Source organism: Phalacrocorax carbo, chromosome 1, assembly GCF_963921805.1.
Source record: "Phalacrocorax carbo chromosome 1, bPhaCar2.1, whole genome shotgun sequence".
Classification (NCBI taxonomy): domain Eukaryota; kingdom Metazoa; phylum Chordata; class Aves; order Suliformes; family Phalacrocoracidae; genus Phalacrocorax; species Phalacrocorax carbo.
Genome location: NC_087513.1, coordinates 53,542,255 through 53,567,489, shown reverse-complemented (window position 1 = coordinate 53,567,489; position 25,235 = coordinate 53,542,255). Strand labels below are relative to the sequence as shown.

Below are 25,235 nucleotides of genomic sequence, written 5' to 3'. Positions count from 1 at the left end.
TAAAAGGGAAAAAGCGAGGTATTTCTTGCGCAGCATATAGGAACAATGTCAGCCCTGAGTGGGGTCCATGTCAAGGCAGGTGAACTGAAAGGACGGGATGATCCATCCAGTTTTTGGAGCACATGGAGTGTATAGCAGCCCCAGCCCTGCTCTGACTCTGATTTGCTAACAAGTCCTTAGGACAGCAAAGCGAGTGTCAAACCTTAAAGGGCATTTTCATCCCCAGCTCTCACTGAAAAATACTGAAGTTCCTCAGCACTGCAGCAATCAGCCCAAAGCGCCTTCTCTCAGACACAGCAGCTCTTTGCTACTTTACAGAGTTGCCGGGAACCAAGTTGAGATAGTAAATCTTATCAGGTGGTGGTGAAGCACAGCTTACTGTGCAGAACTTCTCTTCCTCCCTCCCAAATTCTTGCTTGATTGCACTTCTCTCAGTCTCCTGAATGCTTGGTCAAGCTTCAGCTGCAGAGCATTAAGGCAGCTTAGCATTTTGCGCATTCTATCCTGCACAGATGCATAGCTATTTTTCAGCTTTCATTTTGACCTACCCCACTGAGAAGCCCTCCCTCTCCAGTCAGGCCAACAAAACAAATCTGGTACATCACATACCAGTCCAGTCAACAACATCCCTCACGAATGTTGAAAAAAAACCACAACAAGAAAACTCCAGACTTTCTATTCATACCCCATTTCCTAAACTGGTTGTGTTTCTTCCTGGCATAAATCACCATCACGTTTATCCAAACTCCAGCTGACAAGAGCTTTCTTTTACTTGCAGACTGAGGACATTAGGTAAAGAAATATAGCAGACTTTCCAGCACTTCATTTCTCTTTTGGAGCAAAGCCAGGTTCTTTGGCGATAAGTGAATGTTCTGCTCATGATGAGAGATAATAGGAACTACCAAGCGCTCCCAAAGTAAACTGCTCTGAAAACGCCGTTACTGCAAGCCACAGTAACTGCTTGATGCTTGGAACACCAAGGGGTGCTTGTTACCTGTGGGAACGTATCGAGGAGGTAGGCAATCATCTCCAGTGCAGATTCCCTTCCAGTTTCATACTCATACCTGGGAGGAAATGATTAATGGTTAGAGCTGGGTTAATACTCTAGAAAGTCACCAACAATTTACAAGACTGGCCAATGCCAGAAACACACTGACAGGGATCTTTCTACAACAGCTACCAGACCTGGTCTGGTACTTGGGAGAAGAGAAGCAACAGGCCCATCAGCTCCAAATCCCAGAGAACAGGCACAGAGACAAACAGGTGAAAGAGGGCTCCAGCCAACTTCAGTCAGCACAACCGCACTGTGCTATGGTGCTGGGGAACATGGCAAACCACTGTCACCTTGAGCAAGGGAGGGGTCATGCTCAGAAGGTTTCAGGCACACTGCTCCTGCTGAATTGGTGCAGTTGAGATCAACTGTGCCTGCAACTGCAGTTGAGACCACTGCCATGGGACAGCAGTCATATAAATGTACCTTCCCTTACCCTTTCTAGATTTTCCAGTTCACCTGGTTCACAACCAGTGGAGCTGGTTAACTACTAAGCAAACAACAGAACCTCTGCTTACAAAGAGATAAAGAACAACAAAGCCAGCTGTGAAACGGGGAAGAGAAAAAGGGCTTGCTTTACCAAACAGACCATCTCCGTAAAAGGGAAGTGCTTTAGCGGTAAGAAAATCAAGACTTCAGCCACACCCTCCCCCCCTCACAAACAACAGAGATGCTGGGAATATAAACTCACTCCAGTTGTGCGAGCATGAAATCCAAATTGGGTTTCAGCTTGTCACCAAGGGGGTAGTCCAGAATATATTTTAAGTATATCTGGAAAGAAAAACAACACCACAGAGAGGAGTTAGAAGAAACACTCAGGAAAACTTGTAAAAAGGTAATGAAGAAAACACAGAGAGGGAGCAGCAAGTTTATGAGAGTCATCACTTTCTCCTATACATGTAAGTTCCTGTTACACAAGGGGCCAACAACTGCTCTCGTGCCTGGAACAGGAACTGCAGGTGTTTGACAACTGCCAGATCTGTCTTTAGGGTATTACTGTGATTTGTGCGGGCTTTTGTTAAGATAGATTCTGCATCCTTCAAAATTCATCCTGTAACTATAGAAATGCACTATTTAGTTATGCACAGCTCCTGCTGCATCTGTATCCCAACACTTGAAAAGAAGCAACCAATTCTGCCTTTTGGTTGCTTTTAGCTTGGAAAGAAAGAGGAAGTAGTAGGAAGGAATCATGGATTAGTAGCAAATTCTCTTCTGCTGGGATTCAGAAAAGGGCAAATCTCTTAGCTACATAGGCCTAAAAGCCTCCAAAGGAGGCACCGAGTCACTGCTGCTGAGCAGCTCTCTGAAGGTATGCCATGGCAAGCGGTCTCACTATATGCAAGCAGTCTGCAATTCTGCTATGCATCAGTCACATGAACCTAAACCAGCCAGATAACAAGAGGACAAGTATTAGTGAGAAGGGGAAATGGGATTAGGGGTTCACCAGGGCCAAGGCACAAGTCTGTGAGAGCTGGGATGGCCACACTAAGCCCTCCAGCCTGTTAAACTGCTGTAAGTAAAGTAAAGATGAGAGACTTCTCTGTTCTACCAACCTGCCTGCACTGGACTCGCACCGGCTCACTCTGACTTGTGATGGCCAGCTGGGCAACCTTCTGCAGCACATCATCAATTTCAGGGACAATCAGCTTCCTGGATAAAATAGCCTAAAAATGTGAAAGCACAGCTGGAGTCATGTCATTTCACTTGCGTACTCTGAGGTGCAGTACCATAACCTGGGACTACGCTGGTCTCAGGTGATACATTAACACTGACTTTTTCACATCTTCAAACATAGCCAGAGCAACTTTGAAAAGGAAAAAAAAAGGTGGAAAAAAGTGGCGTAAAAATCTATATCTGTTTCTTTTGCAGGGCACAGAATACCTGGTCTAATGGTTAGAGGTGTTGATTCTTTAGCAAAAACATCCTCAGACCCAAATACACCCTCATCTGCATGTGTATAAAACAGCCTCCCAAACAATTTTAAACAGCAACTACAAAGTCAAACGGGAAAGCTTTGCTGTTTTCCCCTCTCTCTCCCCATAACAGAGAACCTTAACAGCATTCTGTGGCCTGTTCCTGATGTGAGGCTGTACAGCCTTTCACCAAGAAGCAGAATCACTGCCGTTCTAGTGGCTCACAGAACCCATACATCTACTTCACAGAAATACCTTGAGAAGGCCAAAGGCAGTAGCTTGGCGTGATGAATCATAAATGTCTTCTTCAGCAAAGCCAAGCAACACTTGGAGCTGTTTGCTTGTTATCTGACTCTTTGCATTCTTCACAAGTATTGTTACACACTACAAAAATCAAATTACACGTTGTCAGTACACACACAGTATCATAAAACATAAGCCCACACCAAAGCCTGACTGTTTACACCACTTAGGTTTGCAAAGACAAACTGCTGCTCTGAAACATGAGACTAACACTGTTCTCATCACATTTTGCTTTCAGCTGGCAATTCTGAGACAAAAACCGAACACAAATACGCAGTACTAGTCCTTGAAATGAGTGGTGATGCTCATGGACATGAACCGTGATGCAGGAACACAGCCAGTACAAGGGGAAAATTCTTCTGGCACTGGCATTCAGCATGAATTACTCTAACTTTCCCTTGTGATCATAAAGCTGTAATTGATTCAGCAACATATTTAGGAGACATCTACAGGAAAACACTGCACACTGGAAGAGTAGTTGTTACCACTATTAATTGCCTTCTTCCCTTGTCTCACATCAGCTGCAAGGGTTTACTCCAATGATTCCTGTTAAAAGCAAGCTACTCAAGCACAAAAATGATGCCTCTCAAAGGACAGGGTAGTAACAAGATACCATTATAAGGAAGAAATAAGACAAATACGCTTCTATAAAAACACTTCTTCGGATCCAAGCTGTGCATTTTTTGGGGGTAACTTCCTTTGAGTTTGCGCTTGGAAAAGAATCAGCAAGGCCACATTTCCCTTGCTATCTCCAGACTACCTCTCCAGGGACAGCTGCAGGAGGGATCTGCAGTTGGAAGAGTCTCACTCTACAAAGTTAATCCTAAAGTAGAAAAGAGCAGAGCTGGGTCTGACTTACTTTGAAACAGCTCACAACCAGGTGGAAATTCTGGCCTTTGGCTATTCCTGTCTTGGCAAATTCTTTCAGCAAGAGGAAAAGCTGCTTTATCAGTGGCTCCAGATTCGTACTGACAGAAGGCAAAGGGAACTTTAAAATCCATACCAAGGACTGCAGAGCACCAGTTATCACCTGTAAGAAAGAGCCAAAGGACAGCATGTGGGTACAATGACACCAACAGGACAATTTTCTTACTCTATTACAGACATGGTCAGGCTATCTGTAACTGTGGTAAAAGTCAATTAGCTCACAAAATCAACCTCTTTCAAACCATTCATATGTAACACAAAGAGTTTCTCAGTTCTAAAAACACTATCTGCCACTCCCTAATTCTGTAACTTTGATTTTACTAGGTAAAGACAATAACACCGTGCTGATTCAGCAGGTGGCAGGAACTCTTTCTGAAGCAGACGTGTCTTCAAGGCATAGAAGTTGCTCTGCCAAAAACCCACGTCACCTGAAAGCCCTGCTCCGACTATCTGATAGCGTATAAGGCGTGCTTTCCATTCCCAGGAAACCCAAGGTTTAACAGATTCCCTCCTAGGCTCACTCAAACCCAAAGCTGCCCAAAAAGGAGGCTGTCTGTGGTGCTTGAAATAAAGACAAGTTGGATCAAAAGAAACCAGTTGTCCCAACACCACTTCCAGCAGCCACAGGACGTCATGAACCTCCTCAGAGTCCCTGCAAAGTCTTTGTATGAAAATGTTCCAGGAGAACTTGTCCATACTTGAACCTGCAGCACAAGGGGCAGAGCATTCAGTCTTCCATCAGCCACAATCCCTCCTCCCTCTTGGGATATCATGTCCTCGAACAACTTACCCTGCACACCTGAGAAATCAGGTTTGAAAACTGGATGGCTTTCCCTCCTCTTGCAGATCAACTGCAAGATGCTATTTGTGAGCAGGACCCTTCTTAGTAGAACAGCAGAACAGACAGACTCCAGCTCAGAACTGTACCTTGACATCCATAGATTTCAGGCAGTCTATAAGCAGCTGAACAAAAGGATCTAACATTTCCAGAACATGCTCCTCAGAAGAATTTACTTTGGACCTCTTCAGGCTCATGTGCAGCAGCTGGTGTAGAAAACACAGGACATTCATCTCAAAGTTAGGCTGGGACTCAAATACGTCAAGGTCCCACATTGTTTCAGGTTTAGCAGAATTTATGCCATGTCCCTTTCAAATATCTGCAATGGGCTGAGCACTTTTTATAGCTCTTTAAGAGGCACCATTTGAGTTACCACAGGCAAAATAAAGTTAAGGCTAGTGGCTGTATTGTCAACACAATATATCCAGAATACCTTCCTCTGGATACTCTTAACAAAAATTCTAATTGCAAAGCTTTGCATCTGAGGAGATCCTTACCCGAAGTCCTGAATCAACCAAGATATATGTGTTAGTCCTGCTGCTGACACGTGCTTTCTGCCCTCCTCTTGTGGGAGTGGGCTGGAGCAGCAGGCAGCTCTCTGGTTGCAGCCGAGGATCTGGAGGAGGGGCAACTTTTTTTCTGAAAAGCAATGTATAGCAAAGGAGGATATTCAGATTTCAACCCTCTCCACAACAAGCTTGCTGTTGGGAGTGAAGAGAGCTGGCCTGTGCTCAGCTGCTACCCACACAGCAAGCAAAACCAGATCACAGCCAGAGCACAATGAAACAAAACAAACTCGAGAGCAGCATGACAGACAAGGCTCTCAGACTTGAGAGCCACATCACTATTACAAAGATGACAACAAATGCGTGCTGATTTGCGTAACATCCCCATTTTTTTCTTCTCATTCGACAGACGAACCTTGGCAGGTCCTTCAAGCAAATAAACCTCCTGCCACTGCTCACTACACTTCATTTACTGGTATTTACTTCTATTTCTGATGGTTTATAAAAACTGCTACGAGAGCCCTGCAAACAGCTGTCAGACTCTGGACCAAGCCAGCCTACGTAACGTAGGAAATGCAAGACATTCAGATCCAGCCCTGAGCAGTGACAACACCAAACGGAGAGGAAACCTGATGGTTCTACCCGACTTCTGCACAAGCATTGAAGTGATAAAGTGACAGGCCACAGTTTCTCTGGTTCCTGAGTCCATGAAAATGTCCAGGACCCCAAACACCTCTTACATGGCAGTCTGTAGCTTGCTTCTAAACACTGCCCCTCATCCCTTCACCCAAATACCCCAATGCATATACCAGCTTACCAGATTGTGAAAAAGCCTTACTGAAGACCCTGAGCACTTGCAAAAGTAGAGTCCCATGAGTTCAGCAAGTGCTCACGCCCATTTCCAAGCTTTCTCTCCTTGCCCTCTCACTGCCCAAACAATTCACTTACATTGAAAATAAAAGGCAAATGAAAGCAAGAAAACCCTCATACATTTGATCGGTTAGATCTGAGAGCTGCCATTTCTGCAAGCAAACATCCCGACTGATAACAGGCTATCTGTATAACATCTTGGAACTCACTTGGCCTTCTCAGTGAGCAGAGGCAAGTTTTCACTGATAAGACCATGACTGAGGAGGAGGAGGGATTCTGCGTTCATGTTTGAATTGAAGATCAGCCCTGCCATGATGTGACGCAGTGCCTCATGCACCTTCCGGACTATCTTCAAGCTTGTGGTGCTCTCCAGAACCTGCAGAGGCACAACCATGAGAGTCAGGAGGGCAACATGACAGCGATGATCTGCCATCTGTATTCAGAACAGATGGGAAAAGTGAGAGCAATTCCTCCCTCATCACCCGCTGCCTTAAGTCCCTAGCTCTCTACATGAACAGCATCCCATTGCCTCAGCTCCACTCCAGCATAACCTCTCTTTCTCTCCAGCCTCTTCTCAGGCTCCAAGCCAGTTCACCTATCACCACCAGGACACTCCAGAGCTCATGAGCAAACCACGGCTCCATTTCTGCGTGAGCTTGCACTGTACTCAAAAAAAAAAAACCCAAATCCACACATCTCTGAAAAGGCAGTTATTGCACACGGACAGAGCGTGAACCGTTTTGGTGACATTTCCTTCATGCACGAAATATCAAACCACAGAGTGGCCTTGCAGGACTTTAAAGCTTCATAGTAAATGGCATTAACAGGAGTTGGCAGAGAGAGAGGGCATGGAGAACTCATAGTGGGATGTTTCCTCTGTAGCGGGATGAGGCTTCCCAGAACACCATTTCTTGCCCTGGACATCAATAGCAAAGTGTCATTGTATGAGCTGGGTGCATGCTGCCTTCCAAGAGAAAAATGGGAAGCCAAAGTGGGATTATATAGGAAATCTCATCGCAGCCACCTGGACGCTCTAGAGTTTCTTTTAGACCATGCAGAACTGAGAGTGTCAGAGTTAAGAAGACTCTGGGTGACTTTTCTTACCTCTTTCAGTGGCAGAATAAGTTTCGTCACCTGGTCCTTCCCTATGAACTTTCCAAGAATTTCATAGGAATCATAACTCTTGTTCTTGCGTGCTTCCATGACCTTGGAGACAATTCCCTTCACTTCCTTCTCTTCAGCTACATTCCCAAACAACTCTTGGTTGAAAATCTTTAGAAATCAGGCAAGAGAAATGAATGAGGGGAGCAGAAAAGTAGCAGCAGAATAACACTATTTTTCCCCACTCAACAAATAAAAACCCAATCCTCCAGGTTTCCCACAAATCATGTCTACCTTTCCTTTGTCCAACATAAAACACGCCAATTTGAGCACACCAGATGAAGAAGCTGTTCTCACGCCCCTCTAAGGTGTCGTCATACAAGGAGTGGGACTGCAGTCAGACCAAGACATCCAAATATACTCCACCTGGATGGCCAGCTGAGCTCCTGGGCTCCCTGGACTGACTAGATGCCTATTGACTTGCTCAGCCATTTAGAGTACAGAGAAGCATAGTTAGGTATCTTAATCTTAAATCCACCTCCTCTCAGGATGCAGGGCTCAGGATACAGCCCCAGAGATACTTTGCTACTCCACAAGGGGTCTCCTGATGCGTCAGTAGAAAACAGTCTCATTTCTTTGCAGTTCACAGACAATCAGCCCTGTTTGCATCAAGTCTGAGACAATCTACACAAAGCCTTCTCGTCTTAGAGCCCGCCCCAGGTACTTCATGATGCTCTTTCCTTTAATCTTGAATAGTTTTTACCTCAATCAGGATATCTAAGCAGGGGTCCAGATCACCAGCACTGAGCCTGGTAGTAAGGCCCTTGAGTAACAGGTTCACAGTGAAAGTCAGCACATGGAGCTACAGAAAAAAGAGAACAGATCATGTTTCCAACCCCCTGCATAGACCTCTTTAATAATACTGGATGGGGAGACTCCCATAGCAGAGACATCACAACTCACACACTGCACTTGAGCTCTCATTATAGGGGGGGCGGGAAATCAGTGGGAGGCCAAGAATCCACATACCAGCAAGTGGGAAGAGGCACCCTGTCCCTCCACACACTGGCAGGAGGGCTGGAATCTCCTCTTTCCCCAGTGCTCTTACTGGTAATTTTAGGCTGTACTAATCAATGCTTTCACTGTTAAAGCAGCCAGAAGCTCATGCTATTCCACTGTGTTAATTCACAAAGAAAATTATTCTTAACCCAAACCACTGTGGAAAGAAGAACTGGACTGGATTAACAGTCAGAGCCTTGGCTCTTGATCTAGGAAGCAAGACTTCAATTAGCATCACCATGTACTGCCTGTGCATTCTCTGCGGCAACTCACCTCAGATGATCCTTCGCCCTAATGAACTTACTGGAAAGATTCCCACTAATTTTATTGAACCAGAAATTCATCCTTCACCTCCAAACCTCGACTCTTCACTAGGAAGACAGACATCCTCTCTTCTTCCCTGCTTAGACTCTAAGTTCTTTGGGTACAGGTGCTCATTTGACACTTGGCATAACAAAGACTGATGTAGGCACTAGCAATGGTATTTAGTTGCATTATACTGAGGTATTCTACCGGTGCAAAACAATTTCAGTAACAACTTCCCGTTGGATTCTCCTCCTAACACGTTAAAAAAACCTACAGAGAGCAGAAGAGGCAGATATTCAGCATTACCTGGTACCCATGGACGAGAGCGGACTGCATCTCTTTTAAGATGTACAGAAGATATTGTACTCCCAACACTTCCATGATTTTAGTGAGGGTGTTACGGGCAATCTCCCGGATTTCCTGAAATCTGTTCCTCAGAAACGTGCAGACTTTCAGCAGGATACTGGAAATGGAGATAGACAGCTTAGTTCACCCCTAAACAGCGCAAAACTAATTGCACTGCTAGCTAAAGAGTCTGCTTTTCAGGGCTGTTTTACAACCAGAGCTCAAATCAAAGCCAACCTCACAGAAAGGCTTTCTAGTCATACACACACCTACTGTCCTTCAAGACATTTTATAGGTTGTCCTTTTTTTCTGTACGCTATTCTCTCCACAACTCTGCCATCCCTGCCTCTGTACCCTGCTTCACAGCTCTGCTCTTATTTAAGGATTTACCAAGCTCCTTTCAAACTTAGCTTACAGAAGTCAAATGCTGACAGAGAGGAATGTTACTAGGAAAATGAGTTTCCAAAAAAAGTATTTAAGGACTGTTAGGATGCCCCTCTTGGATTTAACCTTGTACATAACCACAGCTTGAGAAAGGTGCCTGTACTCATTTCCAGCACAATGAACAGCAGTTAAGAAGCTCTGACAGGATTTACCTTGGCAGGTTGGCTTCCATCACTTCTTGGGGAAGACACTGCATCATTCTGACCATTGCAAAAGCTAATGGAATACGAACTACCTCGTCATCATTCACAACGTTGGATTTCACAAGCTTGTGTTCTTCATCTCTTTTAACCTTTTTAAGACAGAGCAAGACACAATGCACTTTTAATATATATAAACAAATCCTGCTTTTTTCTCAACAAACCCTGGAAAAGGCCACCAAGGCAAGTTGCTGTCCTCTGCTGACTACAGGAAAAACCCAGACAGCTAAAGGACCGGTGAGATGAATACCTGTGTTTCCAAAACTGAAGCTAAGTTGGGACCTAGCAAATAGCTGAGCACTTTTCAGCAGGCCACACACAGTGAATCATTTCACTTGTGCGGTTCGAGCCAGTTCTCAGCAGGGAAGACCCACACTGACCAGAGGGTCTGCCAGTAATCTCCATGACATAAAGGCGATGAAGCCCCTTTTGTGCTTTCAGGTGATCTCTCTCCAATTGCACCTATATTTTTTTGTGTGCTGCATTTCCACTGGGCTCTCTGAAGTAGCACCCCAACCTTTACAGTAGCAGAACAGGCCTGCAAAACACCTTTCCAATGCCAACTCCTCACCTTTGCAACAATACACCTGTGCAATTTAGGCAAGATGTTGACTGTAACTGTATCTTGAATGTGTTTGATCAGACACTCCAGCTCCTCTTTATTTCGGGGTAAGAAAGAAACAGGTTTGGTCACTTGCTCAGCATCTTCAGACGTGTCAGCTGCTTGCTCGGGTTTTGCTGGCTCCTCAGGGAGATTCTCCCCTTTCTTTTCCTCAACTACCTCCTCTTCCCCTTCACTCTGCTCCAGATCCATAGCTTCTTCACCCTCCACCACTGGCTCAAGTTCCATCGCAGTAGCTTCTGTCAAGTAATTGTCAAAAGCACAGGTAAATATAGGAGGCCACAAAAACTGAGCCCTTAAAAGGGACTCTAGTGATGGCTTTGATCTGGACAAAAGCTCCTATCATCAGCAACAGCAAACAATCACTAATTATCAGAGTTGATTTACTGGGTAGAGAAGCTCTGGCATGCTAGTTTCCAATAATCACCCCTCAGGGCTAGGCTTAACGCAAAGACTAGGCTGCTCTTCCGCTGAACTCCATAGACAGCTTAGCAAAAGTCAATGCGCTTGAACCTTAGAGAAGTGCTATTCACTTATGTTTGAGAATTTCATAAGGCAAGAGGTACTGACAAGCGTAGCTGCGATATATCCTCCTCCTTCCTCAGAATATCCCAAAGGCTACAACGTAGGTAACTACTATGGCAGAGAAGCTAAAGATATTGCTTACCATGAAAGAGCGGGGGAAGCAAAGCCAGGACATAGAGCACCCTGGTTAGGCTGCAGATAACAACGAAAGAAGTTGCCACCAAGAACAAAAACACTCAGATGTGGTAGCAGCCACATAGGTGGGTGCACGTTGGAGAACCCCCTAGATTTGCATAAACCCAGCCTGGGCTGTTTTGACTTATGGAAGCCTGGGATGGAGAGGTAACATGGAGATGGTTCCCCCACCTCTCCTCACTGTGTCAACACACAGGAGGACAGTCTGAGGAGGTAAGTCAAAACCAGCTTTCCAACATGTATGTTTTAAAAATTTAAAAAGCTGGGAGTAGATGACCTCAAGAGTAAACTACAAAATTTCAACTAGCTGCACCTTGAGCAATTAGACATAGTGTTTCTACAATCAGGACCAGAAAGCTCACCTTGGGTCTCAATGGTCATAAGCTGCTTTTCAAGTGTTTTGTGGTCAAAGTGAAAGGCTTCCAGCACTGTCTCTAACAAGCTGCAGAAGGAAAACACAAAGAGAGATCAGCTCTCCACCCAAAAAGGAGAAGCTGCATAGACCAACACAACAGAAAAACCTTAAAAGAGCTTTTTAAAAAAATTTCAGACTTAGTGACAGTGCAGCTTAAGGAGGTTTATCCTGAAATAACAACCCAGGAAATAAAAATCGGTTGCTTTTCAGCTAGATGCATTCAGTGACCTAGCTCACCGTGAAACCTCACAGACAGTGATACTGGAGCAATGGAGGTGGTCCCAGGAGCAGGGACAGCCTGATCGGAGCAGAAGCTGCTAATGCTGGCATGCATTCAGACACAGCGTGAGGAAACAATGACCTGTTAATCCTTCATTGCTCAGTCACATCGAACTGCAAGGCCACACCTACTTTCACTTGCACAAGCCCACCTCAAAGTGGGCAACCTCTCATCCCACGGAAGAGGCTAAAATCCACGTGATGCTCCTAAAGACACTGCATTTTGCCTTAGGAGAAACATAGAGTAGCATCACTCGCAGTACCTACCTGACTCCCAGCTTTGGGCTGATCTGTCCTGTTTGCAGAACATGGATGAAATGCTTTAAATGGTACAAGTACGCTGACCACGAGAGATGTCGGCAGACAGCTCCAACAACTTCAACTGAGGCTGTTACCATATTTTCATGCTGCCCAAAAGATATAAATTCAGTTGCTGTTAACATTCACGCTGAACGTGTGTCTAAAGCGTACTTTACTCAAAGCAACAACAGGCATAAGTAGTCATGTCTGTCAAGTGGGGATGCTTGGTATTCAGCTCTTTTAGATCTCCTCCCAGTCACCAGGTAGAAAATAAAATCACTGCTCACCAAGCCGATCTCCAGACCCACTTCCTCCAAATATTTCTGCACACATTTAACTTTTCTCACATAACTAAATCTATGGGCTCGCTTGTGCGAAGAACTAAAATCAGCCAAGATATCTAACAACAGACACATGGCACATTACTGGGCCATGCAAATAAACATCGTTACCCCATTTCTGATGTGAAATAAAATGTGTTTGTTTCTTCACCAAGGTTTCAATCAACACATTTCACCTTCCATTGGTCAAAGAGCGACTGCAGTCACTCTACTGGTGGGCACAGTCTCTATGGCTGCAGGTGCTGGGTCCTGTGCCTAAGCTCTAATTGTTTCAGCTCCAGAAGAATATTTCTGACAGTAACCAAATTAGACACTTGCTTGGTCTGACATAAGCAGCTCTGCTGTTCTCCTGATCATGTGCAGGGAACTGTATGGAAGCGTGAAGCCTTGCTTTTCCAAGCCGCAAGTAGAACGTCTATCCACACTGACATTACAAGTAATTTCACTGCCTATGTTTTCAATAAAACGTATGGAAAGCGACTAACAAAATGTCACCCTTCAAACTTCGATTACAAAGCTACCAGCGATTTCAGAGGTTTTCAGCTGATCCCTGCAGTTCCCCTGTAACTCCAGAGAAAACAGTATTTATTCCCACCTCAATTACTAGGTACAGCCTATGTTCCCTGCCACACGCATTCTGTTGCCAAAGAGTGACTAACTTCATAACTGAACAGGAAGAGAGAGGTTTGGAGGCAGAGGGGAAAAAATAACAACCTGATTACAAAAACTGCAAACAAATATAACCTCAAGTAAAACAAAACAAAAAACCCCCACAACATTAAAAAAACCAAAACCAGCAAACCCCAAATAATAGAGACATCCATCTTCGAAAAACAGGACAGGTTTAGCAGATATAGAACTGGGCCCAGACTGCATCTGCACGTTCCAAACCCTCTTTTTGCCACCAAAAGAAGCTCTTGCCTGAAAGGGGAACACTTGCTCCACAAACCTATCAGTCTTTTAAAGTGGTTAATCTTTTAAGGAGAAGGGTATACAAGCAAGGTGAAATATTCAAAATGGACGCATTCAATTTAAAAGCCTACCTTAAGCATTTTTTCATTAAAAATGGCCGTAGTAGCATAAGGCATGATGTAGTTCTGCAGGGATTTGGAAGACAGCACAAGCTTTTCTTCAGTGAGCTGCTTAGCCAGTTTCCTCAGAGCTCGTGCCCTCCTGTGGATCTGAGCCAAACATGACAGACAATGAATGAGGTGGCCATTGAGCCACAACTAGCATGAGGGAGCACATACATTCAGCAGTTCTGAAAATGCCTCAGTTAAGTAATGACATAAACATATTACGGTCATTTCCCAATGACACGCTATGCCCTTTTCCTTCAGTCTGTGGGCTTTCACTAGCCTTTTGCCTCAATAAATATTCCAACGCAATGGGATATTTCACTGTGAATTCACAATCGTAAGACTGTACCATCTTCAAGTATTGGACAAGGGAGGCAACTGATACAAGATGAGAAGGCCTGATAAAATTACAAGGAAAAAAATTTAGACTCTATGTATAACTATAGGTGTAGCAAAGGCTCTCTCTGATTGCACCTCTGAAAGCAGGAGAAATGCTGTATTTTCATTCTGCAAGTAAAACCAGGAGACCAGGCTTTGCAACATTTCCATTACAAAGGCCTGTGAATGAAAAAGAGGTGCAGAGCCTCCAGACAGAGGGTAGCACAGAACAGGCTATTAAAACCAGAAAGATGCATTTCCTGCCTATGTCAGAGGGCTCCTCGGGACACTGTTGCTGACTGTGGGCTGGGTCACACACAGGTTGTAATGTGGAGGTGCCTGCTCAAGATCATGAACAATCACTTAAAAAAGGAAAGCAATTCTCTTAGCTAAATTAGGAAGAGGGAAAGCACGGTGCTGCTAAATCACAGAACCAAGAAACGTCTAGACAGAAATATGATTTGCATTCACGGATGTGATGATGACCATATCCCCCTCCCCACCTTTTTTAAAAAGAAAAAAAACCCAAAACCAAACAAACCAAAAATCAAACCAAAACCCAATTTCTCTGTAAAGAGAGTACATAGATGCTTTGGAAAACATTACCCCACAGTAAAATGCTTTTGCTTTGGCAGGGGAAGAGAGGCACTAGGGAATGCCTGTCACCTTTTACCTGCATGTGTTTCATGTTCTCAAAGAAGTCCATGTCAGGATCATGGCAGTTGGTCAACTGGACCAAATCCCGGAATTCAGGATTTGCTGGGAATGTTTGAATGAGGCAGGAAAGCAATGACGTGTAGTCCTGCTGGATGCTCTGCAAACAGCAAGCAGTGACTGTTAAGTACCCCCTCAGAGAGGTTGCTACTCATTCCTCAGAACAGCAGTGCTGTCAGTTACAGGTGTTTCAGGCCAGCAAGTCCTACGCTTTGGTAACAGCAAATATACCTATATTTCAGACTGTACATTAGTTCAAGTTTCCCCTCCAAAGAATGAGCAACAACTAAGAAAAGCTGAACAATGGCAAAGAAACACAAGACAGCTGAGTTCTGTAACTTTTCAGATTTTCATAAGATTTCAAATGAAGGGAAGTTTACAGTGGGTACTTGCACTTATCACAGCAAGGGAATCTGAGAATTCATCCATAAAATGTCTCACACACCCTGGTGTCCTGAGGACAACTGGAGATGAGCAGTCAGATAGCACTGCCTTACCTCAGTCTTACTTTTCAGCCCTCTTCTTACAGACTCCAGGAGAGTGTGCTGGATTAGCTCCTTGTAGTCATCTTCCGTGTGGTCGATTTCTGCCAGTCGGCGGATAAAACTGGTCAAGCAAAGGCTTGCGTTGTCACTAAGAGCCATATCCCCTAGCTGAATGGATGAAGAAATTGAACCACGTTAGTCTAGATACGACTCCTTTTTCTCTCCAAAAGATCGGGCTGAACAGTACCACTGGACACAACATAACAAGGCCTGTAGAGACCCAGCAACTCTTGAGACCCTTCCTGCAAAAGTTCTAGTGCTGAATTAACGCCCACCCTTCCAATCAGGAAAAATCCTTTTAAACTTACCAGCAGGCCCACACAACCAGAACATGCTGCAACAAAAAGAAAAGCAGCCTTTCGGGACTGTGATATGCCTTTTATACAGTACAAATTGACAGAACAGTTCCAGGGCTTACTGACAGAAAAGTGCACTGCGCTTGGGTGAGCCTTCTTGCTGCACTGTATTGGCCCTTCTGGACACACAGACGAAAAGGCAAGTGGACAAAACTTAAAAACAGGTGTTTGTAAGAAGACTCAAACATGCTCTCTGAACGGTTTGCAGTGTCAAAAAACAACCAACGGAAATAATTTGGCAGTTAGATTCATCATGGACACATGGTGCACAGAGCAAGAGAAGGAACATTCAGCCAACCTGGATGGTATAGAAGCAGTTGTGCAAAACGGGGATGAGGAAGTCAATATCCACTGTTTGCATTTCCTTGATGTGGGCTGTGATTGACTGGAATGCTGACAGACGTACATCAAAGTCGATATCATCGAGGTGTCGTTGATCAAAGGCGTTCAGCTAAGAGAGAACAACAAGTCATTCATGAAAATGGCCAGAAACATGACAATACAATGTTGGGGAAACAAGTGAGCAAAGAAACTGTGCATACCTTAACAACATCAGTAATATACGTCAATTCACTGTCCAAATCAGATAAAGTCTAAAGAGAAACATAAAAGAAAATAGTTTAACTGTTATAGTTGTTAAAAATTTCGAGAACTCAAGACTTTACAACTTGAGACAAAAAATAAAGCAAGCAAGAGCACTCTTTCTCCTTTTAGAAGCTTAATAAGAGCCATTCTTCTGTAAGTTGGAAGATGTGTGTGTTTAAGTTCCTAAGTTTCTAAATATCTACACTCAGTGGTTCCTGGGTTTTCCTGCTGAAAAAATAAAGTTACATAAGTCATTTCAAAGAAGTACAAAATAGTCTGACTGCTATAAACCTGTGAGAGAAGAATACAAATAAAACACATCTTCAGGACTCTGAAATTCATTCTTATTTCACAAAGATACCAGACTTGTTACGGATGAAGTGTGCTTTATTTGGCTTCCCTTACACAAAGGAACCCTGATGATGCTCACATCAACCAGGCTGTAAGCCAAAACTTTTACAGATCTTCCTGCAGCTCATTCATTTCTATCATATACAATTCTGTTACCTTCCCTTAATAGATGATGTAGATTAAAAAGGTTTTCAAGCTCATGTACAACAAAGATAAATATGGCTATTTATTTTGTTCTTGATCTCTTAGAACAAGTAAAAAAAAGCACAGAAAGACATGTAGAAATGCAATACCTGAAATACCAAGCACAACTTATGCCGAGACAGTTTGTTCTGGATGACAGAAAAAAGCTTTGCCAGTGGTTTGAGAAAGTTTGTAGGGTTTGAGCAATGCCTCAGCAAGTTCTGCACTGTCTCCAGAATGTCAATCTCTGTACCCTGAAAGAGACAGATAACTGTCAATAAATACTGAAACCTTAAGAGATTATTTAATTTCCTTGGGAAATACTTCAAGACACAGAGTGAACTTAACCACTTTGCTGCATTTTGTTCAGATCACAGATCCTGAATGAGAACAAAGAATTAGGAGGACACACTCGATGCAATCATCAAGTCTCTCAGAAGCACTTCCAAACCTTTCAATTAGACAGAAGCACAGCGTTAGAGAAGAGTGCTATCACGATTAAGACTTCTTTTTTGTGTCTTTCCTCAAATGACTCAAGGGTCAGGAGAATTAATAAAGCTTTAAAAAGTAGTCTTTCTTTAACCTATGATATGAACATTAACAGCACTGTATACTTGTAAGATCTCCCTGAATGGAAGTCATACATGGTCCACTAATGATTCAGAGATTTAAAAACCAAGATTCCTCTGTGAACAATTAAATGACCACTTGCAAAGCAGAAGCTACAGGTTGCTGCCTAGCAGTTCTTTCTGCAAACCTAAAATCTCTCATTGAGCTACTGCATGTCTTTTAAGAAAAACAAGACCCAAGCCTTGATCCAAGGACTCAGGCAATCAAGCTGAATAATCAATACATTAATTCACTGTAGATGGGACTATATTTCTGAAAACAAGGTTTGGCGGTGAGGGAAACCCAGACAAAACAGTCTACCAATATTCTCAGTGCTTGATTTATTTAACAGTTTACTAAAGCCTAAGCCATGGAGAGCTCTGCTTCCTTCAACTGCTTTGCATGCCTAAGGAATTCAGTCTTTTAGGGGAAGTTTCAGTTCTGTGCCCACAGATGGATTTGTTAAGAGTGGAAGGAGAACAGAATGGAAGCAAGAGATATGGGAGCACGTTAATAGTACTGTATAATGTTTGCCTTTCATCCTGCAGACCAACACAGCACTGCCCATTACACAGCATGTACTACATAGCCAACCATATGTATTTATATTGCTGTCCAGATGCTGTGGCTTTGGATTTGGGGTGCATAAAATCTACAGTGAAGAGAAGCATTTATTTCAAGCATTACAAGGAATTTGGTGGACTGACTACAGCAGCAAAGGAAGTAAAGACTGCATAAACACTTCTGCAGACCTTCCCCATGAAAAGGGGGAACAGAGTCAGCCTGGGCACTGGCATCCCTGCAAAGCATCCAGTGACCTGTACACGTCAACACAGCATACTGAGCAGACTACAAAGATATGAAGACTTGATTTCATGCTAATCAGGAGAAACAGCATGTAATCACTAAGACTTTTAACTGCATCTTAAACAAATCTGCTTTATTAAAATAAAAATATATGTTAAATGGGGATGGGAAGTAATTTCTACCTACCTGTTCCATGTTACTCTGATAAAGGAACGGGAGGAGGAGGCTCACAAGCACTGAATTCTGACTCCTTTCTTGTATGAATTTGCTGATCCTGCACAACGAGACAAGGTAATTTACTACTTTATATCAATTCAATCACCAGTATAGAGCAAAGAACAACTCAGCACCAGTGCCGTATCACAGTGCTTTGTCAGCCCATCCATCTGTACCCAGGCTAATAGAGTGCACCCACCAAAATCATGGTATCAGCCCGAGTATTCAGTTCCACACGACTGCAGGCAGTTTCCTACCCCCAAGAGGCATTGGTTTTGAGTACCAGCAACAGCAACAGCTAGAATCAATTTCTGAAAACTTTTCGTCCAGTCACCAGCAACTTGCAAGGTCAATAAGATATGTTTTTTAATTTGCAACCTATTATGAAAAGCCTCCCTCCTTCCAACTTTTTAACTGTTTTGAGCTCTAAAGAATCACTTACTTGGAAAGTATGCTCAGCTCTTTGCTGACTTGAGCTCTATACTTCTTCTTTTTCACCTTCTCCACATTTAACATTGTTTTGCTGAAGTACTGAAGTATGGCAGGAACATGAGGCAGAACCAAGCGGCAACCTAGGCTGAGGGTCTCTGTAAGGGATACAACAGTTAGCAACATCCAACTCTATGCTGCAAGCCACAGAAGGGAGATCTAATCTTACACAAATGAAGGGAGAGACACAGACAAAGGAGGTTTCATCAGTGGAAGGAGGAAAAAAAAAAAAAAAAATCAATGGGAGCTATGAACGTGTAGGGCAGCCAGCTGCTGGGAACATGCACCAGCACTTGCTGAGACCAAGTCTAATGCGTCTGAAGTGGCACCAAACATAGCACACACAGAGAATAAAAGCTCTCCTCACAGATTTCCATAGCAGTCCTGGTAAGTGTGGGCTTTTCAAAAGGTTCCAAGGAGGTTCCTCAAAGGTAGTAACTGTCTCCTAAAATGGCTGGAGATGCAGTTTTCTTTATTCTACCACTGACTTCTTGTGCAAATCAAAGCTGTCATAACACAGGCACAGCAATAAGTGCTCTCCTCTCCACTACCTCTGAGTGATACAGATGAAAGATGACTCCACAGCATCAAACACAGCACACCACCCTTCCTGTCTATTACCACTCAAAGATATGAAAAGAATCAATGGCAGGTCTTTCCTGTCAGAGAGCAGAGACTGAATATCAGTGATACATGATCGTGTGCATATGGGGAGTGGGCTTTTATATAAAACTTGATATTAGGCTCAGAGTTAAGTCAGCAATGCAGTTCTTGAAGTTATTCTTTAAAGCTTCATAGACAAAACAGGTAGACAACACAAATATTTTCCATCTCTGTAAGGAATTTCTCCATGCTCAGAACCTTGACACTCAAATGTGGACCTCACCAGTCATGAGACAATCAGAACTTTACAGCTCTTGAGCGTGCCGAGACAGATTTGTACGTTGACTTTTCCACCTCGACTGGGAGGTCTCCTTCCCCAGTATTCTAAGCCAGTGCAAAGACAACCTCAACATAATCTAACACCTCCATCCAAAGCACCCAATGGGCCTCTCACGACTCTTATGTGGGCATACCTTCTGTCACGTCTCCAGTGACCACGACAACACTGTCAGTCACATTCAAACTGGAAACCTGTTCCGTGGGTTCAAAATCTGGGCTGTTGAGAAGGCTATCAGCTATGTCCATCACAAGACTGGATGTGGCCTCAGACAGATTCTTGGCTGACAGGACAGCAAACACATTTGATAGTATATCACACTCTGGGTGATCTGGCTGCTGCTTGGCCAGCAAGGGGAAATACCTGAGAGAAAGATTACAAAAAAGGTAGGCTGAAAATTTAAGTTTAGAACTTCATAATTCTGTGCAAAAAGTCACACAAAAAGAGAATTACTATCTTCTACTTCAAACGGGGGGGGGGGGGGGGTTGCAAAAAAAAAAAATCATAGAACAGTGTCATGAAAAACAGAATGAATGGAGGTTGAGAGGTTATCAGGTCCTTGCTTCAAGATAGAATCATCTGAACTTAACCCTTTCTCCACAGATGTTTGTCCAAGCCTCCTTTTAGCCTGTTTCTAACCTAATGATCCAATACTATTCTTTACAGAAGTTTGCATACAAGTTCACACCTACGAATGACATGTCTTAAACCAGGTACTGGATACTTTGGCAAAGGTAAAGTAGTGAGTGTGTGAAAGAGGTTAAAAAAAAAAAAAAATCACTCAAGACAGCTGAGTTAGAATTTCTCCCAGTATCTGCATGAAAAAAAAAAGCTCTCTTACAATTTCCAGTGTCAGAATTTCAGTCAAAGATTCTGTGTGGAACCTGCCCACATTGTTTCATAAAATAAAAAGAAATAGGGAATCAAAAACATGAGTGAAATGATGTATTGTAAAACAGATTCCCCACCTCCCAAGACTAAGACCACTGGTCAAGACACAGACATATTCTAATAAGTCAGCCCTCCTCCTCACCCATCAGCTAGGTCTGGGCTACATGTCTGCTTGGTTGTTCATATACAGGAAAAGCAGTCCAATAAAAAGACAGTAATTGCATAAACTGTAAAGCTTCACAACTGCATCTGGACTGCTATCAAAAGAATAAGTCTAATGGAAAAAGAAAATATGGGTTTTGACGCAATTATCCATAACCTGTTAGTGTGCTCTTTCTTCCTTGAATTTTGTGTACTCAGAAGAAATCCTTATGCTGCTTTGCAAAAAGAACACTTACCTGGGATTCTTACTCCAGGTGTGAATGAGTTTGAGCAGAAAAGTTGGAGAATACTGACTCTCTGAAGCCAATCTGCAGACCTAAAAGAGAAAAATCAGATAGCAATGCAACATAAGTAAAGTCACTTAAAAAACCTCATGTCTAACAAAGACCTCACTATAATCTATAGTTTACCTTCTTTTAGAAAGTAATTTCATCATTTTTTCCAGCACCCTCAGTATTTGTGGAATCACTCTTACATCATCTCACTCCTATTTATACACTATTCCAGCTACTATTTTTGCCCTCCCCTTGAAGCTGGCTCCCCATGGAGCCTCACATTTACTGCAGAGACCTAGCAGCCTCTGTGGACATACCTATGAGATCTCAAACATGACACCCAAGACTCACTTCTCCAACACTTCCTACACCCTGGCTGCAGCACCTGCCATTCCAGTATCTGTTCTATTTCCGTGGCCTTGCTGCTATAAAAAGTACCCTCTCTGCTCAGGGAGGGGCTCAAGCACTGCACCGCACCACACCGCACCCTGGGAATGGGATCTCGGAACAGGGTTCTGTGTCCAAAACAACTCCACCAAAGAGTTGCCCAGTCTAAGCCCCACAGAGTAGCTACTGCTCCTTCACATGACTGGACACAGGCAAGACACCCAGTGCACAGGTCTGGCTCCCTCCTCTCCCACTCTGCAACCCAACAGGCTGCGCACAAGTCACGCAGCTGGGTTTCCACCCAGACCACAGCTGGGCTGTCAGCAGGGCACTGTTGGTGAACACACAGGCAGAAGAGGCTCCAGTGCATTCTGGGGCAATAGGCAGGATGGTGCATATGGGATTTGGACTAGCTCAGTCTGAGCTCAAGACCTGACCATAACAGAAAAAGAAGGTAGGCCTGACCGCCATAGCCAGGGTCTTAGAAAACTTCTCCTGCCCCCACAGGCTGTTAACGTTATTGCTCTGCATAAAACAGCTTTTCTGAATGATGTACAATGAAGCGTAAACCATTGATCCAATCCTGCAGGAATGCTGCTGTGCAGACTAACAATATTGAGCCTCTGCAGCAAACTCCTCGGTTATGAAGAGCAGCAATCTCCAGCTCCCAGTACAATAGGCTTAAAACAATTTGCCCTCTCCACAAGCTTTTATACACCTCAGTTTCATAACCTTAAAAAAATCAGAAGTACACAAGTCAACTGATTCTTCTGCCAAAACCAAATCTTCATGGAGTTCACTGGTTGAGACTCCCTCCAGAGGGAGCTTCTGGATCATACTACCATCCAAGCTCCAAAACCATCTCTGTTGTCCTGACACCTATAAGGACAACAGGAATTCTAACTGTTTAACAACAATTTTACATCTTGTTCAGATGTACTGTGTTTCTAAACGTAATGCTCCCAAAAGCATCAAGTGCTTTGCTGACCCTAAAGCCTGAACCACATGCTTGAACTGCGCTGGGACTGCAATAAATGTTCACTGCTTTGGCCACGTAGCACCCTGGCCTTAAAAAAATTCCATGGACAAACCATGAACATACAACTCCTTGTTGCTCAGCCCAGTAAAACACAAAGCCATATGCACTGCCTGAGAGTATTTTATCTACTGTCTGTCCACTTATACATACTATACATCACATACTGTAGAGCAGAGAAACAGGGCAGCAGTAAACAAACATGTCTAGAGAAGCAGATCTGGGGTTTCACAGACCACAGCAGTTACTCCTGGAGCTCTCTGACACTCTGCTGCTGCAAGGAAGTTGGGCATTTGGTTACCTCAAAAGTCTTAGCAGAAGAGCTCTGTTGGAGTCAGCCCATCTTGCTCAGTTACCCTTTGGGTAGACGTGACTGCCTTTAGATCAGAGGCAACCCATCAGCTGGTACATGCATTCCATGATAACTTCAGAGGCCGGTGCTCTGACAAAGCCAGCACAATTTAAAATTAAATACTGTGTTCTCTCCTCCTCTCACAATAGTGCATTTTCCCAACTCAGAGGTGATCTGAATTTCTCTGATGAAGGCCACAACCCTGTGCTTTGTCACTGTGCTCACATGCGTCTCCCAGCAGACAGCCACAAGAGCACACTGCCCACTGACAGACCCTGCTGGGTCCTTCCTTTCCTGCAGCAGCATTTGCTTTTGCAGACCCCTACCACAGGCCCAACAACTGTCACACAGAACAGTAGCAAAGTGTGCCTAGAAGCGACTAGTATTATTTTGCTTCCCTGAAGCACCCAGGGAAGAAGTCTGCTTCTGTGGTTAAAGAACAAAGAAATAACACCCATTTTATTCAGGTGTATTAATTTGTACTTTAGCCTGTGACTTGATTATTCCAGGACTAATCAGACACGAGCCAAGAAACTGGCCTTGCACAGACACATCAGAATGCCAGAATCCGTCTAAGGCTGCATCCAATCTTGTGACAGACATAGCTGACACAATGGACTCCAGCACAGCTGAAGTTCTCTGCATAGTACACGGTACACAAAAGCTGTTTGGAAGAACAAGAAATACTTACCTGAGGCCATACCACTGCATGGAAAACTGCATCAATCTCTTCCACACTAAAGCTGTAGGTCTCATAATCAGAGAAAAACTCCACCACAAGCTTGAGTCCAAGACGTCTCAAGTTCTTCAGTGGATTAATCAACCTAGGTTGGACCTGTAGAAACAAAACAAAGCCCACAGCCCCCCAGTAACACCTTTGCAGAACAACTACTACAAGCTTGCTCTGAAATTAAATACAGCAATTCACTGACCACAGACACAACCTTTGCTGGAACTACCACAATGTTCTTCGGTTTTCTCCTGCAACTTGCTCACAGTAGCAAACTACCTCTCACAGCTGACCAAAACTTTTCTAAAGGGTGCCTGTTCCTGCACTTAGTCCTTCAGCTCATGAAAATCCATACAGGTTTGAAGTAGCATCTGCCCTTTTTGGACAAAATGCAAAAAGCTACAACACAGTTACATTTCCAGCCCTGACACTTAAATAATTCTGTTTTACACAGGCAAGGACCCAAATCAGCTCTCGAAAGCAAAGTTGTACTTTGCACACTGAGATCTACTGGGGAGAAAAGAAATCAACAGACAAGGAGAAGGGGGAAGAATAGAGAAGGCAAGAATGTGAATCACGTCCTCCAATGGCGCAGGTAGGAGTACAGCATTTGATTACAGGTGGATGCTTCCTGTACCCATTGAGCATTTAGGTTCCATAGCCTTTCTTGGGGAAAACATTTTAGTAAGGAAGTCAGTCATGCAGCTAATCATGAAGTTATTCATGCACTGCTGCATTCTGACTCTTCTGGAGAAGGGTCTTGACTTGAGTAATCTAAATTATTTCCCTACTGTGCAATGCGGACAGCACAAACACATGAGGTAGCTTCACAGTGCACAGGTACTGAACTCCAGTCTCAGAAACAACAGTGCCATATCAGAGCAAATAAAGGCCACTGTCTGAGACTGGAGCTATGTCTTGGGTTCCTCAGGGTCTCCAGTACATATCACGATCCACCACACAGAATAAACATCTGTACTCTTATTTTGCAAAGCAGCTTTGGTGTCAAAGCCTCACTGGAAGACATCACAATTTTTTTAATTTGATGTACGTATGGACTTCTGAAGACACGAGACTCTACCATCCAATAGACTGCCATGCTCCCTTTGCACCCAAAATCACAGGTAAAAAGGCAGAGGAGATGGTGGAAAAGCAACCAAGCATGCTGTTGCCCATGACCTCCGAAGCTGTGCCGAATGTGTAGTAATGGTGTGCAGTCAGCTTCCAGGCAGCAAATATGCTGCTTGAAGGGCCAAAGAGAGCACTAACCAGGCTGCGATTGCTTAGCAAAATGATTTTGGGTCTCCCACTGTTCAGTTGCCATAAAAGCAATCCTCTGAGATCAAGTTTGAGAGGACAAAGAAACTCATGACTGAACACAAACAGTAGGAAATGGTGAATGAATAACTTGGCTTAAAACAGTCAAAGTTGATGTTTAACACTCCAGGCAGTATCAGTTTGCAATAAATTACTCTCAAACTCCAAGAATGTCTTCTAATCATTAGACAAGATAAATAGATTTCTCACACTCTTCCTTGAGCTTTTAACATTTCAGGGGCTAATGAAGTGCTAAATAAGTTCAGACAAATGACAGACTCACTCTGTACATT

At 43.7% G+C, this 25,235-nt stretch overlaps 1 protein-coding gene across 1 annotated transcript in view; it reads right to left on the bottom strand.

The window, feature by feature from the left end:
- Positions 1-25,235, bottom strand: part of UTP20 (UTP20 small subunit processome component) — a 66,006-nt gene that overhangs the window by 9,392 nt on the left and 31,379 nt on the right. The window contains exons 28-53 of the mRNA XM_064451942.1: positions 23,587-23,730; positions 21,082-21,161; positions 19,929-20,155; positions 18,806-18,950; positions 18,334-18,421; positions 16,842-16,985; positions 16,155-16,205; positions 15,911-16,063; positions 15,209-15,364; positions 14,671-14,811; positions 13,584-13,721; positions 12,167-12,306; positions 11,568-11,647; positions 10,435-10,724; positions 9,816-9,955; positions 9,181-9,337; positions 8,273-8,371; positions 7,513-7,680; positions 6,618-6,784; positions 5,530-5,671; positions 5,122-5,238; positions 4,127-4,297; positions 3,220-3,348; positions 2,605-2,715; positions 1,743-1,822; positions 995-1,064 (exon numbers count right to left, since the gene is read on the bottom strand). Of these exons, the coding sequence (XP_064308012.1) occupies positions 995-1,064; positions 1,743-1,822; positions 2,605-2,715; positions 3,220-3,348; positions 4,127-4,297; positions 5,122-5,238; positions 5,530-5,671; positions 6,618-6,784; positions 7,513-7,680; positions 8,273-8,371; positions 9,181-9,337; positions 9,816-9,955; positions 10,435-10,724; positions 11,568-11,647; positions 12,167-12,306; positions 13,584-13,721; positions 14,671-14,811; positions 15,209-15,364; positions 15,911-16,063; positions 16,155-16,205; positions 16,842-16,985; positions 18,334-18,421; positions 18,806-18,950; positions 19,929-20,155; positions 21,082-21,161; positions 23,587-23,730 (3,528 nt within the window). The remainder of the gene's footprint in view (positions 1-994; positions 1,065-1,742; positions 1,823-2,604; positions 2,716-3,219; positions 3,349-4,126; positions 4,298-5,121; positions 5,239-5,529; positions 5,672-6,617; positions 6,785-7,512; positions 7,681-8,272; positions 8,372-9,180; positions 9,338-9,815; positions 9,956-10,434; positions 10,725-11,567; positions 11,648-12,166; positions 12,307-13,583; positions 13,722-14,670; positions 14,812-15,208; positions 15,365-15,910; positions 16,064-16,154; positions 16,206-16,841; positions 16,986-18,333; positions 18,422-18,805; positions 18,951-19,928; positions 20,156-21,081; positions 21,162-23,586; positions 23,731-25,235) is intronic.